This window comes from Drosophila albomicans, chromosome X, assembly GCF_009650485.2.
Source record: "Drosophila albomicans strain 15112-1751.03 chromosome X, ASM965048v2, whole genome shotgun sequence".
NCBI lineage: Eukaryota > Metazoa > Arthropoda > Insecta > Diptera > Drosophilidae > Drosophila > Drosophila albomicans.
The window spans coordinates 4,950,622-4,966,424 of record NC_047627.2 but is presented as its reverse complement, the minus strand read 5'-3'; the positions used below and the strand labels follow the sequence as shown (position 1 = coordinate 4,966,424).

Below are 15,803 nucleotides of genomic sequence, written 5' to 3'. Positions count from 1 at the left end.
GACACAGTATTTATTCGGTATATTTTTAGAAAAATACCGCACTGTGTTGGTTTATCTCCTCTTGATTATTAATTTGGTATATATTATAGGAATAATAACGCACTGTTTTACTTTTACTCAAAAACATATCAATATACCAAATATGACCTTTGGTATATTATAATATTTTTTTGGTATTTTAATTTGGTATATTTTAAGAATAATACCGCACTGCTATGTTTTTTTTTTTTAAATCGGTAGCGGGTATCTCACAGTCGAGGGTCCACTGTAGCTTTCTTATTTGTTTTATTTTAGGCGAATGCTGAGTGAAAAGTGCACTTAATACTACACTTGAATGCACACAATACATATGGTCGCCATAGCAACGCCCGAAATAATCGCAGATATAGTAGAGATTAGATGGTGGGGATAAAGGGATTAGCTTGGTGTTGCCTCTGTTGAGATGTGTGTTGGATAAACGATGAGATAACGTAGCCTAAAATTTCGCCTTTTGTGCAATTTCTTGTTTACTATTGATGATCAACAAAGAATAAATAAAACGTAGCTTCTTGTTTGTTTTACTATTGATTATCAACAATTGTGCGAAGTTCTAATCATTATGATAAAAATAGAAAATAGCAAAGGCAATTTGAAAGCATTTTATTCTAAACAAATGATCTACGCATGAAAAGGTTTTTTTTCTTCGTTTTTTTGTGTAACAATATATTTTTATAGTCAGCAATTGCAACACTTTAGCAAATAAACAAATCGTGGTTGATTAATTAATCACAACAATTATCAAATCATTTGACTTGTCACTTATTTTGCTTTATCGATTGCTGTTGATGCAAATTTGCAATACTTGAAAGTGCAAATAAACTAATTGCGTTGCTTTGCAACACTGATCTTGCTGCCCCTCATCGGGGTTTTGTTTACCATCATCATCAGCAACGAATTTGTTGTGCGTGGGTGTGTGTGTGTGGGTGTTTGGGATTCTCTCTTTTGTTTTCAAGTTCATCGATCAATTCAATTAAACGTCGTAAATTCAATGAGCACACACATTGAATGACTGAATGAAAGTTCTGCGGAATATCAAATGCTGGATATGCCAATTAAAATCCCCCCAATCTGTCCCTCCCTCCCTTTCCTATGCCGCACTCGTAACTGCAACCACATGGGGCGGCATCTTTGACATTTTTTGTCGTTGCTATTGTTGTTTTGATTTGCAATTTTCGCATTACGTATTATACGTTGCATGCAAATTTCGCATTGTTGTTGCTTATCTCTTTCTCTCTCTGTTTGCCACAGCACAGCACAACACAAAAAAAAAGAAAAAATAAATATAATGATAGAAAAACAAACACAAAATGTTTCCAACACACTTTTTACTTTTTTACTTTACATTTCCCCCGCCTTCTTCCTATGGCTTTTCCATAGTATATTAAATTTTTTTTTGTTTTCTCTCGGCACGCGGGGTAACCGGCGGGGCTGAAGGGGGTGAGAGCGGAGATTCTATTTGTTTGATCGCGTAAGCGGCGACGACGACGACGACACAGACAACGACAACGACAACGACTCTTTACGGTTCACGTTCACGTTCTTTTTGCTGGCTGGCGGCGTCCAACCACACACGGCAACTGAGGCAGCGATCAGCCTCGACCGAGCAGCAACAGCAACAGCAGCAGCAGCAGCCTCTGTCGCTGTCGCCGTCGCTGTCGCTGTCGCTGTGGGCAGCAGCAGATCGCTAAGTTGGCGCTTTGTCACCTCCACAATTGTGGTGAGTTTTGTTGCTGTTGTTGTTGTTGCTATTTAAGTGTGTGTGTATGTGGGGGATTCGATCTCTTCTTACGCGCGCGTCTGCTTTCATATTTCCATGGTGACATTTTTAGTTCTGCTCCCAGCGACTGCGACGTCGAGAGCTACGCAGCCTTTTTGCTTTTTGCGCTGCTTTGTTTCGCTTTGATTGCTCGCTGGCATTTTTTCGCTTTGTGCCTTCAATTTGCATTTCAGTTTTGTTTTTTTTTTGTTTTTTTCGTTGCCGCTATTGTTGTTGCTGCTGTTGTCTTTGTTGCTCTTGCTCTCACGAACACATATGACTGACAGACCGACGATTGACGATTGTCGATGACGTAGTTGCGAATCGTACTCTAACAATGCAAACAGACAGCATGCTCAACTAGCACATACCCTGCCCAAAAAGTTCAACTTCAAAACAACAAAGCTACCCAAAGATAACAACAAATAATTCTAAATTCTTTTAATGATTTCTTGACGTTAGCAATTTAATTGAATATTCACAAATTATCGCTGCCAAATACGCTGCGAACATAACACACTCCCCTAAATGGCTTTCAGTAGCGAGGGTATGGCAAGAAGGCAAAAAACTGAATATTGCGGTTGTTTTAGCTTGTAGCCTCTTGTTGCGCTTTCGTGCGTCAGCAATGCGGAACTGGAACTCCTCTAGCAGCTGCCCCACAGCGGACATGACACACACAAATCTCAATAGAGAAAGACATAGAGACAGAGAGAGAAAGGGATCATTTTAGCGATAGACATTTTTATGGTGTAGCTGAACAATTGAGTGGGCATCATAAGTCAATCAGAGTTCTGCACATTTCTGCCGCATTTCTAGATCAGATCTGCAACAACAATTTGTACTAAAGTCAAAAGTGATTGATTTACATGAATAGATTAGCCGAACACCAATTGAAAAGCGGCAAAAATATTCCACAGGAAATCATAACCACAATCTGATGGCAATTGAATTGCGATATATATATATATGGAATATACAAATGTGATTTTGTATATTTTTGTTTCTATATTGAATCACATGATGAAAGCAATCAAAGCATTTGACGACTCATTAACCATTCAATCGAATGCAGAATATCATTAAGCCCATTCATGCGAAACCCATAATTTATGATTATTGTAGCATTGCTCGTCTATGGATTTGCTATTTTCTATAATGGTCACTCATAAGCTGTATATTTTGATGGGCTAATTATTTTAATTTCACTCTAATTTAAGGGTCGATTTAAGTTGTGCACTTTTAAGCATTCATTTCTCATTTATTTATGTTCAAGTTTTATGCTTTTTTATGGCATTACGTGTCTCGCCCCGCAGGACTTGGCCACCGACTGATTATTGAAGTTTTGTGGCACGCGGCGTATGATTAATGTGCACGCGCCTCAACTGAGGTTGCTCTAAATATTTACAGCCAGGTTCGAGCTCCCTTATCACCCTGTTCTCTCCTCTCTCATCACTCTCTCTCTCTCTCTCTCTCTCTGTGGAGTTTATGTTAATTTAGATGCGGTACAATTCTTTTGCTACTCCTGGGAACGCTTTCATAAAATTATTTGCGCCATTGTCATAAAAGTGAAGTTAAGCTTCTGTTTTTGTTGCTATTACCGTTTGCCAACTGTTTATTGTCGTTCTTGTTGCTGTTGTTGTTGTTGTTATCCCAAGGGAGTCGAGGGCAACAAACAAACAAGAAAAAAAAAAAAAAAAACCGCAATAATGGGCGTCGCAAATCGCATGAATGAGCCGCACACTCAAAACGGAATGGAAAGGAAGTTGAAAGGCAGCAAAGAGTTGAATGCTTCGCTGGCGTTTCACTGGATTGCTGGCATGCGATGCATGATTGAATGATTTTATAATATTTTCCATTTTATTGAGCAAAAGGTCAAGCACAAAAAAATTAAACATATCATTCGATGGTTAATGGTTTGGGGCATTAAGCCATCGATAGCCGCTGATAGAGCAGCGTTCTGTTGCGGTAGTGAGTGCCAGGGTGAGTGCCGGGTGAGTGCTGTTTGCCTGCGATGCTTGACTCGACTCGACTCGACCCCTCGATAGACAATAACATGTCACGCTTGGGCATCGTAAATCAAAAATCAACTTTATGATGCCCATTGGCATCCGCTTCGCTTTGGGGCGCAAACCGAATGCGAAAGCCACTTGCTAATAGACCCAACAAAAGGAATCGTGATTTAACCCCCCCGAAAAAACACACACACACGCACAGACAGAGACACACATTAAGAAGGGAAGCGGGGAATAAAATGTGATCATAAATGAACAACCCAAAAAACATCCTTTTGCCATCCCATGCTGTTGTGACCACATGAATCGGAAATTAAAAAGAAAAGCTCTCGTGTGTAAATAAAAGTCCAAAGTTGCCTTGAATCACACACACACACAGAGATACATATACACGCATACAAGAGGACATGGCTTAAAGCTATCAAACATATTTATTTGGTACTTATCTGTGCAAATTGACTGAACTTAATGGCTATAATAATGCAGATAACCAGTGAGTGTGTTTACATACCTGTGAAAGAGAAACAAAAATAGAGTTAGTAAATTTAGCAAACTTTGGTGCATGGATAACAATAAACCAAATTTTTAAGTATTTAAATTATACGTAAAACACATATATAATGCATTATTAATTGACGTAAAGTATAGAAGTCAAGGTTTAAAATAAACTAATTTTAATAGTTGAAATTATACTTAGGTAGATAAATATCGAACAACAGCTTAAAGTATTTAAAATAATTGATTTGTAATATTCTTAAATGTAGTTAGATCATAATTATATCTATATCTATATATTATATATATATTAGTTATATTACATGCTACGCTTTAATAATATAAATTTTTAGGAATTGTATTTTCACTTCTAATGTTAATCTTTAATTTATTCACTCCAATTAAGAACTCTCAACTTTGCAAATAAACTATTAATTTCAGCTTAGTCTCAGTTTAAATATGTACTATTTAAATAAGTTAAGTAAGAAATCAATCATAGCTGAGTATGAGAAACTGTCACTGTAATTGCAAATGCAACTGAGAGTGAGGGGAATGCGAATTTCAAATAATAATAAAAATGCGAGAATAAAAGTGAACGCTTAACATTGCCATCCATCAGGAAAGTTGTATCTTTTTCAGGCTGATTAACTTGCACTTGGCTGTCACAGAACTCATATTCATCCATCTATATAAAAAGGAAGTTTTCGGACAAGGGCTTAACCATATTTGGCCAAACAACAAACGAAGGCGACAGCGAACGGGAACGGGAACGTGAACGAGAAGAAGAACAAATTGCCCACAATTGGCCACAGAGGCGACACTCTGAGTGAAGCTCAGCTCACAACGCTTGAATTGTCCAACTGTCCAACTGTTTGGCTGTCCGTCCGTCCGTCTGTCCGTCTGTCTGTCTGTCCGTGTATCTTTAGTCCGTTTGTCGGTGCGTACGTTCGCTTAGCTGTCATTTTGGGCAACAGGACACTTTGTTTGAATGTTATTTATGAGCTACTTTTGTTGTAATTCAAGGAAATCGCTTGGCTGAGCCTCTTTTTCAACAACGGCCCGCCATAATTTATGCATGCGCCTTCCACTCTCTCTCTCTCTCCCTCTGTTTTTCTCTTTTGCTGGCCCACGCTATTTGGTTATTTGGCATTGCAAAGGACTCTGACAGGATACTGACATACTGACAACACCCAACCAACAACACTCTCAACTCTCAGACTCTCGCTCAGCGTCCAGCTTCCAAGTCAATGACCGTGCTCTGCGTGCGAATTATGAAAACGTTGAACGTACTTGGCTCAGCTACAACTAGATGTGATTGTGGCCATGGCTCTGACTATAACTGTGACTGTGGCTGTAGGCTGAGTTATCTTCTAATTAGAGCTAAAGCCGCGAGCCTTCTTCCTCCATCTGGATTTTTGGGCAACGCATCACATGTCGCTCCACTTGATGCTCCACGCGCAACCAATCATGGCCTAAAACACACACACACACGCTTTTGGCCAAATAATAATAAGCTCAGCTACTATGTTACACAATGTCAGTGACTCGAGAGAGAGAGAGTCGAAACGGTGTCACAGTGTGCAGAAGACCACAATTTGAGTTGAGAAGCTTTTAACGTGTTGCCTTGAATTTGCAGCATTTTGAAAAGTCAGCAAAGAACAATCTGACTCAGCAATTTCGTTTAATTAATCAATTTAAATGTTCGAAATTATTGCTACAGACTGCTGACATAATATATTTATTATTATTCCTTGCGAATTCATATTAGTTTTACATTTTGCTAAATGTGTTTATATAATTGCATAATTCTTATTTTCATCGCATTCCACCTAAGTTTAATATCGTCAAATTAAACTTAAAAATAAAATCAAAGTTAAGTATAAAATTCTGATATGAAGAATTTAGTTAGAATTAGAAATAATTTATTGCTTTAAGAAGAAGCTTAACAGAGTTTTACTAAATTTAAGTAAAATGATATTAATTCATTTTACTCTAAAATAAAAACAAGTAAGTCGCATGTGCTCGACTATGAGATACCCGTTACCCATTTTTAATAAAACCATATTTTTTAAATATACCAACAATATACCGCAAAATTACTAAAATATACCAAGTACTATATTTGATATAGCTGTATCTAGTCTAGACTGCTTTAGCTGACAATTTGGTATATTTTATTTTGTACCAAAATATACTATACCATATTAAATATACCAAATTGTCAGCTACAGGAGTTTATAGTCGATTTATATAATCGCATCTTAATTTTCCGGTAGAATTTGATAGAATTCTTAACTTAATTTATTTTATTCTTATAAGTAAGAAAAAAATGTTTTATAATAATACGATATATAAGTAAATTGAATTCTACTGTATACTTAAAATTATTGTAAAAGTTTTAATAATGAAATACAACAAATTTGGTAATTGCAGTCATATTTTTTCCTAAATAACATAAATTATTGTGCCTAATAATTGTTTGATCAATTATTACAACTGTTTTATTTGCAAATCTTGTTTTATTATGTAAACCTATTAATTGCTCTCAATTTTAAGTAATAGCTTTAGCCATAACTATTATATATGAAAAGCATTGCAATTTTTGTAAAAATCATTATTGAAGCTATCTTGTTTTATTTAGCATTTTTCTTAATTAAAATTTCCAAATAAATAAATTAGTTATTAAGCAAAGTTGGTTGCTTAAATTGCAAAAAAATTAGGTAAAAGACAAATAAAGAAATATTATAATTCACAAATATTGCTGGCAACCCTCGCAGACAGCAGCAGCAAAAAAAGAAAAATATGTGAGACGAACACAAGACAAAAACAAACAAAGCAAAACAGCAAGTAAAAGAGAGAGAGAGAGATTGTGGTTGCTCAAGAGAGGGGGAGAGTTGAACATACCCGTCGGCTGCATAGAGACCAGCGGCTGCTCCACCGCTGCCGGTCATCGCCAGCGCCTTGTAGCGCGCCTGCTCATCGGTGGGCAGGACAATGTCGACGGAACGGGAACGCGTCGCATTGATGTTGGGCACGGCCAGGAAGCAGCCATCGCCGGAGGGCTGCAGCTCCTCGGTTTTGCCACCCGAGGAGACCTTGGAGAAACAGGAGTCCACCGAGGCGGCGCGATCACGCTTCAGATCCGGCACGGTCAAGTAAATGTCGCGCACCACAAATGCAGCATGATGTGCCGCAGCGGTGGCACTTCCAGCTCCACTTCCTCCTCCACTTGCTGCTTGTGCCATGGGTGAGCCACAGGTGGCCATGGTGGATGCTTCCTCTAGGGAATCGGCGGTGTCCATCGATGATTTGTGCGCCCCACTGTTGTTGTCCACCTCCTCATGGGACACATTCTCCAGCGAATTGCCCGTGGGCTCCACGAAGATGGCCTCCTGCCGCGATATTGAGCGACGTCTGGCCCGCATCGGCACGCCCATCGCAGCGCCCGCATCTTCGGCATCGGCGCTGGCACAGGTGACGCTGCTTGCAGCGCTGCCACCGATGCCACCGCTGCCACCGGTGGCAATGGCGGGCAGCGTGAGTGCAGCAGCTGCTGCCACGGCTGTGGCGCCCAGCTGCAGTTGCCCGGTGGCCGAGGATGAGGGCAACTCGAGCGCTAGATTGGAGCGCATTAGCGACGAGTTTGGTGTCAGAGGCGGAGAGCTGGGATCGATGGGGAACGCATAGCTGGGCAGCGGCGGATAGTCGCCGTTGGTCGGCGACAGCGTGAAGGTGATGCCACACGGCGTTGCAGGTTGCGGCGGCAACAGCGTGTTGCCAAAGTGCGGCGAACCGTGATCAGAACCCTCGAGTCCCTCGTCCTCGGACGTTGTCACCGAGCTGCCAATGGTGTGGCGACGCATCTGCCGTGGCAGGCGGGCCCGTGACTCCTCGATGCTGCTGCCCATGCTCAGATTGGACATGCGTATGTCCATCTCGACGGCCGCATCATCGTCCATCAGCTCTCCGCCAGCGCTGGCATCCGCCTCGGCATCAGCTTCGCCGCCAGGGCCATCGGTTCGGCCATCATCCGGCTCCGCTTCAGCCTCGGCCTCCTCTTCGTCCTCCTCGTCATCGTCATCATCCTCGAGCGCCTCGGTAATGTCCTCGACATCATCATCATCGTCGTCGTCGCTCACCTCGGAGCTGGTGTTGCTGTAGCTGAGCGTCGTCAGCTCGCGATGATCGATAAAGTAACGCTGCTCGGCGCTCATCTGCTTCTCATATTGCTCCACATAGTAGCAGTGAATGCAGGGCGGCGGCGTCTTCGTCGATGAGCTGCGACGTGTCTTTAGCCGACGCGGCACCTCGAGAAAGGCGCCCGAATCGTCGCTGCCCACCGACGCCGCTGCAGAATCGAAGCTGTGCGAGCGCTGAGCATGCGCCGCCTGTGGCACCTGCAGGTAGCCGCCCTCCGAGCTGCGTTCCTCGGCCGACGAGGACGATTGCTGCTTCAGCAGATGCGCCGACACGCGCTGCGCCTCCAGCTGCATCTCGTCAAAGGAAGCGGAGCGCACCTAGAAGGATTGAGGACACCCAAGAGGAGAGAAATAATCGATCACGTGTCTGACTGTTTACACACAATTTGGGGACAACAACAAAACTAAAGAAACGGAAGAGATTAAAAGAAGAGGTTTGTGCACTTTGCAGTGTTATCGATCAACATGCGTTGCTATGCAATTGATCGATTCTAGCAGCAAGAGCAGCAATTGCTTCTGTCATTTAAACATTGACAATTAGTTTCATCTACTAATCTATAGAGTAAGATGCATTGATTAACGTCTGTTAAAGTATCATGCACATCAACTACTGAATAGTATGCATAGATCGATACACACTTTGTAGACAATGCAGCAAGTATTATCGATAAATATACGTATCTAGTATATGCAGTGATCGATAGTAGTTATTGTACTAGCAAGAGCAGCGACTGTTATCGTTAGCAATACATATCAACTATGTACTGAGAAATATACATTGATCACAATATAGACTTTACAACTGATTTGTTGAGTGTTATTAATAAACATTAACACTGATCGATAAACAAGTGATCGAAATAGACATCGTGCCACCAAGATCAGATTGTATTATCGTTTTACTGAGAAATATGCATTGAACGATATATCTGTTGCAGCTAATGTGTTGAGTGTTATTAATAGATATTAACACTGATCGATAAACAAGTGATCGAAATAGACATCGTTTAACGAAGAACAGATTGTGTTATCGTTATACTGAGAAAAATGCATTGATCAATATATCTGTTGCAGCTAATGTGTTGAGTGTCATTAATAAACATTGACACTGATCGATAAACAAGTGATCCAAATAGACATCGTGCAACCAAGATCAGATTGTGTTATCGTTGTACAGAGAAATATGCATTGATCGATATATCTGTTGCAGCTAATGTGTTGAGTGTTATTAATAGATATTAACACTGATCGATAAACAAGTGATCGAAATAGACATCGTGCCACCAAGATCAGATTGTATTATCGTTTTACTGAGAAATATGCATTGAACGATATATCTGTTGCAGCTAATGTGTTGAGTGTTATTAATAAACATTAACACTGATCGATAAACAAGTGATCGAAATCGACATCGTGCAACCAAGATCAGATTGTATTATCGTTGTACTGAGAAATATGCATTGATCAATATATCTGTTGCAGCTAATGTGTTGAGTGTTATTAATAGATATTAACACTGATCGATAAACAAGTGATCGAAATAGACATCGTGTAACGAAGAGCAGATTGTGTCATCGTTGTTTGTACATATCGACCACAACAATTGTCAACTAATAATTGATCGATAAACGCTTGCCAGTTAGTGCGGCGCATGCATTTTGTTAAACAATAAACAAATCAAGCATGCAGCAAAGACAACAAAAAAAGAAATTTATCGAAAAAAGGAAATTATTATATAAAAACACAGAAGAAATGGGCACACACAACAACGAAAAATCGATGAAGCAACATTGAAAAACAATAAGTTATCAATAGCACAACGAGATCGATAACACATTGATAGCTTATCGATATTGGACGGCATTATACCTGCTTGGGCACCTCGAGACTATTCTGCATTTTCATTTCAGCTCCCGTCGGAGTTCGCGATCGCGTGAATGTTGTACGTAGACGCTGCATGGTTCTTGTTTCTATTACTGCTGTTGCTGTTGCTGTTGCTGTAGATTGATTGATTGTTAATCGATGGTTGCTTGTTAGGAATATGTCACTCTATTGTTGTCTGAATCTGTTGATTTTGATTTTAGTTGTTATTTTTGTTTGTAATTGTTACTGCTGTCTAGTTGTTGTTCTGGTTGCTGCTACTGCTGTGGTTGTTGTTGCTGCTGCTGCTGCTGCTGTTGAATGGACTGACAGCTGCTTTTTGGACGGTTGCTTCAGCGTTGTGAGCAATGGTTGCAGTTGTTATTGCTGCTGCTGCTGCTGCTGTTGACGCTTTGTCGCTTTGGTTGTTGATAAATATTGTTGATGTTGCTGAAGTTGCAGTTGTTTCTGCAATCGTTGTGCTATGGTTGCTGCTGCTGTTTTTACTGTTGCCGTTGCCGTTGCTGTTGGTTGTTGTCTGTCGCTGTTTGTCGTTGTTTTTGTTGTAGCTGCTAAAGAACTGTTTTTTATAACACTCTGTAGATTTGTTGTTGCTGCTGCAGTTGTAATAGTTGTTGTTGTTGCTGTTGTTGTAGTTGGCTAAATGCTTCAAAATTGCGATGCTCAATTCCATTTCGATGATTTGCTGCAAATGTTGTTAGATTTTCTTTGTTTGGTTTTGATTTGTTTGTCTTTCGAAACGATCTTTGCACAGAAAAAAACTTCACAAAGTTGGTGCGTTTGTCCTTGATGTCCTTGCTGTGACTGTTGTTGTTGTTGTCGTTGTTGTGGGTCAAAGCGTTGGCTGCGCGTCGCCAACGCTCGACAACAACTAAAGTTGTCGTTGCTGCTGCTGCTGCTGTTGTTGTTGCTGCTGCTATTGTTGCTCTCGTATTGTTTTTCCTTTACTTTTAATTAATCAAAGTTTTTGCCATACATTGTAATTTAGCAAAAGAGCGAGTAAAACGCGCCAAAGAAAAACGAGAAAGAGATAGAGATAAAGGAAGAGAGAGCAAGAAATGATTACGTTAGTTTTCACACAATGTAAAGCATATTACTTTTTCTTCATCAACGCAAAAATAAGGATTCCCCTTTTCCACATTTAAAATTTGCTGAGCAATCCTCGCACACACACACACTCACGGACATACACACAAAGACACAGGCAATGAGCTTACAATTTTGTAGAATGGAAAAACATTTAATTTCAGCAAGTTCAACAAAGTTGAGCACAAAGTGCAAGAATCGACAAATTGAGCAAACATTTGCCATCGCATTGTAGATGGAAGCAACTAATTGGATCTATTTACTAGTTCTCTAAATAACAAAACAAATCCATACAAAAGCACAATTCAAGCATTGTGCAACACCCAACTGTAAATACCCTGTAAAAGTCCATTCACAATGAGAAGAGTATCGATATTTGTGTTACTAATTGATTAATAGTTTATTGCGTGGTATTTCAAGTGCCAGCAAGTGGCCTAAAAAATAAATGCACGTTGCCTTTGAAGAACAGAGAAAAAAAAAGTACAGAAAGGAAAGGAAAGCGAATGAGGACAACGCAAAACCCGTTACGGTTTCATTTTACAGACAATAGGTGCAAAAATCTATTATGGCATACCTTTGGCATGTTAGCGCGGCAACGACGAGGTCAACTAGACAAACACACATAAATAGGATGGGTAAAAAGGAAATGAGTGAACGAGTCGGAAAAAAGGATGCGACGCTAGGTCAATCTGAAGCCCTCCTCCCTCCTCGCCCCACCAACTTCTGAGGCACAACGGTAGTGTTTAGTTGCGTGGGCTGTTGTCGTTGGGTTGGCAAATTGAAAGCGTGAAATTAAATGAAAATGATATAGCTTTGAAATTGAATTCCGCAGAAATGCCGAAAAGTTCAACCAACACCCAACAAAAAAAAAAAAATAAAGAAGTAAAGGGTATAGAATGGGGAGAGCGAAAGACACAAAAGAGCCAGTGAGTGCGAGTAATTAACACGTCGGATTGTTGGAATTGGATTCAGTTTTCCCCAGCAGTTTATAAGAAATATATATTTCATAAAAGTGTTGCCTGCTTCTAGGCTGGCTTCGATTTCATTCCGTTGCCTGCTTTCCGTCGGCAACGACAATTCCTTTCTCGACAAGCAAAAAGTTGCGCATTTTAATGGATTTCAACTTTAATTAAATGACACAACAATTGCAACGAAATTAAAGTGTGCATTGCAATTCATTTGACAGCACGTACAACTCATATATTTGAATTAACCTTTTTGCCCGTTATCTGATTTATGTAGAAATGTATGTAAATCATTTTTGTAGCAGTTTCATATTTCAGTTGATTCATTCAATTTCCAACACGCTTGGCTTTAAGTGATTTGTACCCTAATTGAATCATTGGCGGCTCTTTGGCTCTTACTTCTTGATCTCGAATCACTGACATTGCTTTTGCTCTTGCTTTTTCGCTCGCTCGTTGTTTTGTGTTTATGCTCTGTTGCCTTAGTGGCTCCCCTTGTCGTTCAGCATCGTTTAAAAAGGCAAATCAAATACTCAGCCTGCTGAACGCGCTTATTACAAACACATAATTTATTTGCAGTTACCACGTCCTGCTCTCGCCCCCATTTGCCACGCCTACGCCCACTACACCACGCAGCCAGCAGCCAACAGCCAACAGCCAACAGGCAGTAGCCGCATTGGGCATTGAGCAGCCATGCAAAACGTTTTCCTGTTGCCCCCCCCCCCCCTCCTTCACCCGCTTGCCACTGGCCTCGTAATTGTTCAGCGCCGCGCGCACTAAGTAAAAAGTTTTGTATAATTTTTCATAAAGGGCAGCAGGAACAGCAAAAGCAACAGCGGCAGGGCAAACAATAACACAAACTAAATAGCAACTACAAAGGCAACAGAGCTGCTGTTGCTGCTGCTCCACCGAGGACAACAAATGGCACAACTTGGGACTCGGTGGCGTATGAGCAATATGCCCCTTGCCATATTATGCGCCTAGAGAGCGAACGCGTCAGCCCTCAGCCCTCTGCTCTGCTCGCTCTGTTCTTTGTGCATCTGACCTGGGAATTGTGGGAATTGAACGTAAAGGAATCTGAGCTCAAATTGAAACGCGAAGCTAAACATAATAAACGCCAGAGCCACTAAAGTCTGAGTGGGCCACCAAACAAAAGGCAGCAGCAACTCAGTAATAGAAAGCTCAAACATTTCATTCCAAAATAAATGCCAACATCACACAAATATTAGTAGCTTAAAGTGATTGCTTGACTTACACGCACGTTGGATATTTCATAGTCAACTAGTTAAGCAGATATTTAAAATAAAATTTGCTATTGATAACACGCAATTTGAATACCAATTGATTGACATTAGAGAGAAAGGAGCTGCTGGTGAAGTCAATTTCCACAAAAACCAAAACACACACGCCATCGATTGAAGTCGCTGAGGAGCTTGACTGATAGGCGTGACTGTGGCCACGCCCATCAAAAACTTCATCCCCCAATGCTGCTGCTGGTGTAGGTTGGTTTTTGTGGTAACGAGAATGGAGAGGGAGAAAGAAAGCGAAAGTGAAAGGGAAAGCGTGAGGCTGTGTGGAAAAGTATGCCCAGAACTTGGCCAAAAAATGAAAACTTTTCACTGGCATGGAAATCAACTTGACAGCCCGAGTTATGAGGCAGGCAGCGGGGGAAGAAGTATGGAGAAGTGGAACCCAAAAAGGTTGGGCTGGAATTGGGAAGCAGTTGAAGGAAAAAGGGTGAGTTGCCTGATAACTTGCCTTAAATAAAAGAAAAATATGTTAATTTCAATTAATTGTTAGCGGGGCCGAATAGCTAAAAAAAGAAAATTGCCCCAAAGTTTTATTTCGCTGTGTGGGGAGTTCACGGTTTTTGCGGGTGGGCGAACACCGGGAGACGAAGGCGGGGGTGGCGGTGGCGGAGAAAGCTGGAACTTCATAATTTGCTGCCATTTGTCGCTGCCAAAAACGGTTTTGTTGCAGTTAATAGCTGTTTGGGAAATTATTTAACACGAAACGTTTTGGAATGAGATTATCAAAACGAATACAAGTTGAACTGAGAAACACACATACACACACAAACACACACACATAAGTGAAACTTGTGAGTGTGCGAGTGTGTAAAGAGGATGAGTGGAGTTTTTGGGTTGACTTGCTAATGCCATTCGAGTTGCCAAAATATTTAAATGCAAAACATTGCGCCAGATATTTTTGGGTAAAGCTGAACAGACAACTCCAGCCAGACTCTCTCTCTTTCTCGCTCTCTCTCTCTCTCTCTCTCTCTCTCTCTCTTGTGCTCTCTCTGTCAAGTGTAAGTAAAAGGCAAAGACTTCAAGTGAAAATAAATTTGGAAATCAAATAATTCGACGAGCCGGGCGCTTCAAGAAAAGCAGCAGATGGGAAGCAAAACTTTTTCCTTTTGCGCCTTTTCTTTTTCGCATCTCTCCTACTCTTTATTATTATTATTATTATTTCTTTTTTTGCTTGGTTTTTTCTTTCTTTCTTTTTTTTTAAAGCGAGGCGCCACGTGGACACGTGTCGAAGTCGCAGTCGGACGTGCAAAAGACAACAACAACAACAACAACAACAACAATAACAATTTGCTTTTCTTTTTATCAATGAGCACACACAACACAACCGAGAAGAGAGCGAAAGGAGAGAACTTCAAGAAATGTCAACAAAACGGAAAATTACCCAAAAAAATGTTTATTGTCCGCATTCTTGAAGCATATTGGCAAATTGATTGGTTGGTTGGTTGCTTGGTTGGTTATACCAAAAGCAGCTCGTTGTATACAAGTAGTTACATAGCAAGCCCCATAAAAAGGTGACAGTGATGTTAACTGCCTCAGAAAGTAGGCTACACTTGTCCCAAAAAAATTTCAATTACCGCACAGAGCCAGAGACCCTAAAAGCCTCGGGGCAATTTATGTGCTCGAGTGAGAGAATTTAGAGAGCTGAATTAAAGTGCAAAATAATAAAGGTAAAAGGAGAGAAATAGAAAAAGAAAAAGAATACATCGAGTTAAAGTTGTCCTTTCTATATAGTATACATATATGCAAATAAGCCCCTTTCGACCCGCAGCTTGTGATGTAGGCTTTTAAAACCATACTTGACCGGATTTTGCAGTGGACTTAATCCAAAGCTGGTGTCTGTCCTATGTGCGCACGCGTGTCTGTATGTGTGTGTGTGTGGAAGGAAAAAAGGATACTGGACGTAGACAATACGCAATACACTCGATGAATGCGAAACATATGTACAAAAGGCGAGCGCATGGCCCAACAGATTGAGGTTGCATTCTCCGGCACACAAACAAAAGGAAACGAGGACCCCAAAGAGCTGCCACACTTCCGCCAGTGGCATCCACACACTTCAACAG

General features: G+C 40.8%; 2 protein-coding genes across 10 annotated transcripts in view; both read right to left on the bottom strand.

The window, feature by feature from the left end:
- LOC117578096 (eye-specific diacylglycerol kinase-like) overlaps positions 1-10,487 on the bottom strand; it is a 41,268-nt gene extending 30,781 nt beyond the window's left edge. For 5 of the 9 annotated variants that reach the window (XR_007955134.1, XM_034263264.2, XM_034263265.2 and 2 more), the window contains exons 1-2: positions 10,371-10,486; positions 7,207-8,819 (exon numbers count right to left, since the gene is read on the bottom strand). Coding sequence is in view for 5 of the 9 variants with exons in the window: in XM_034263264.2 (XP_034119155.1) it covers positions 7,207-8,819; positions 10,371-10,460 (1,703 nt within the window). In the remaining 4 variants the exon portion in view is untranslated. Of the gene's footprint in view, positions 1-1,361; positions 1,587-7,206; positions 8,820-10,370 lie in introns of those variants that run through there. The other 4 variants (XM_034263270.2, XM_034263271.2, XR_004573350.2 and 1 more) reach the window with 3 other exon arrangements.
- Positions 10,488-10,490: 3 nt separating this feature from the next.
- The window catches only part of LOC127565774 (dr1-associated corepressor homolog), a 99,382-nt gene continuing 94,069 nt past the window's right edge, over positions 10,491-15,803 (bottom strand). The window contains exon 2 of the mRNA XM_052006160.1: positions 10,491-11,324. Within this exon, the coding sequence (XP_051862120.1) occupies positions 10,618-11,055 (438 nt within the window). The 5' untranslated portion in view covers positions 11,056-11,324 and the 3' untranslated portion in view covers positions 10,491-10,617. The remainder of the gene's footprint in view (positions 11,325-15,803) is intronic.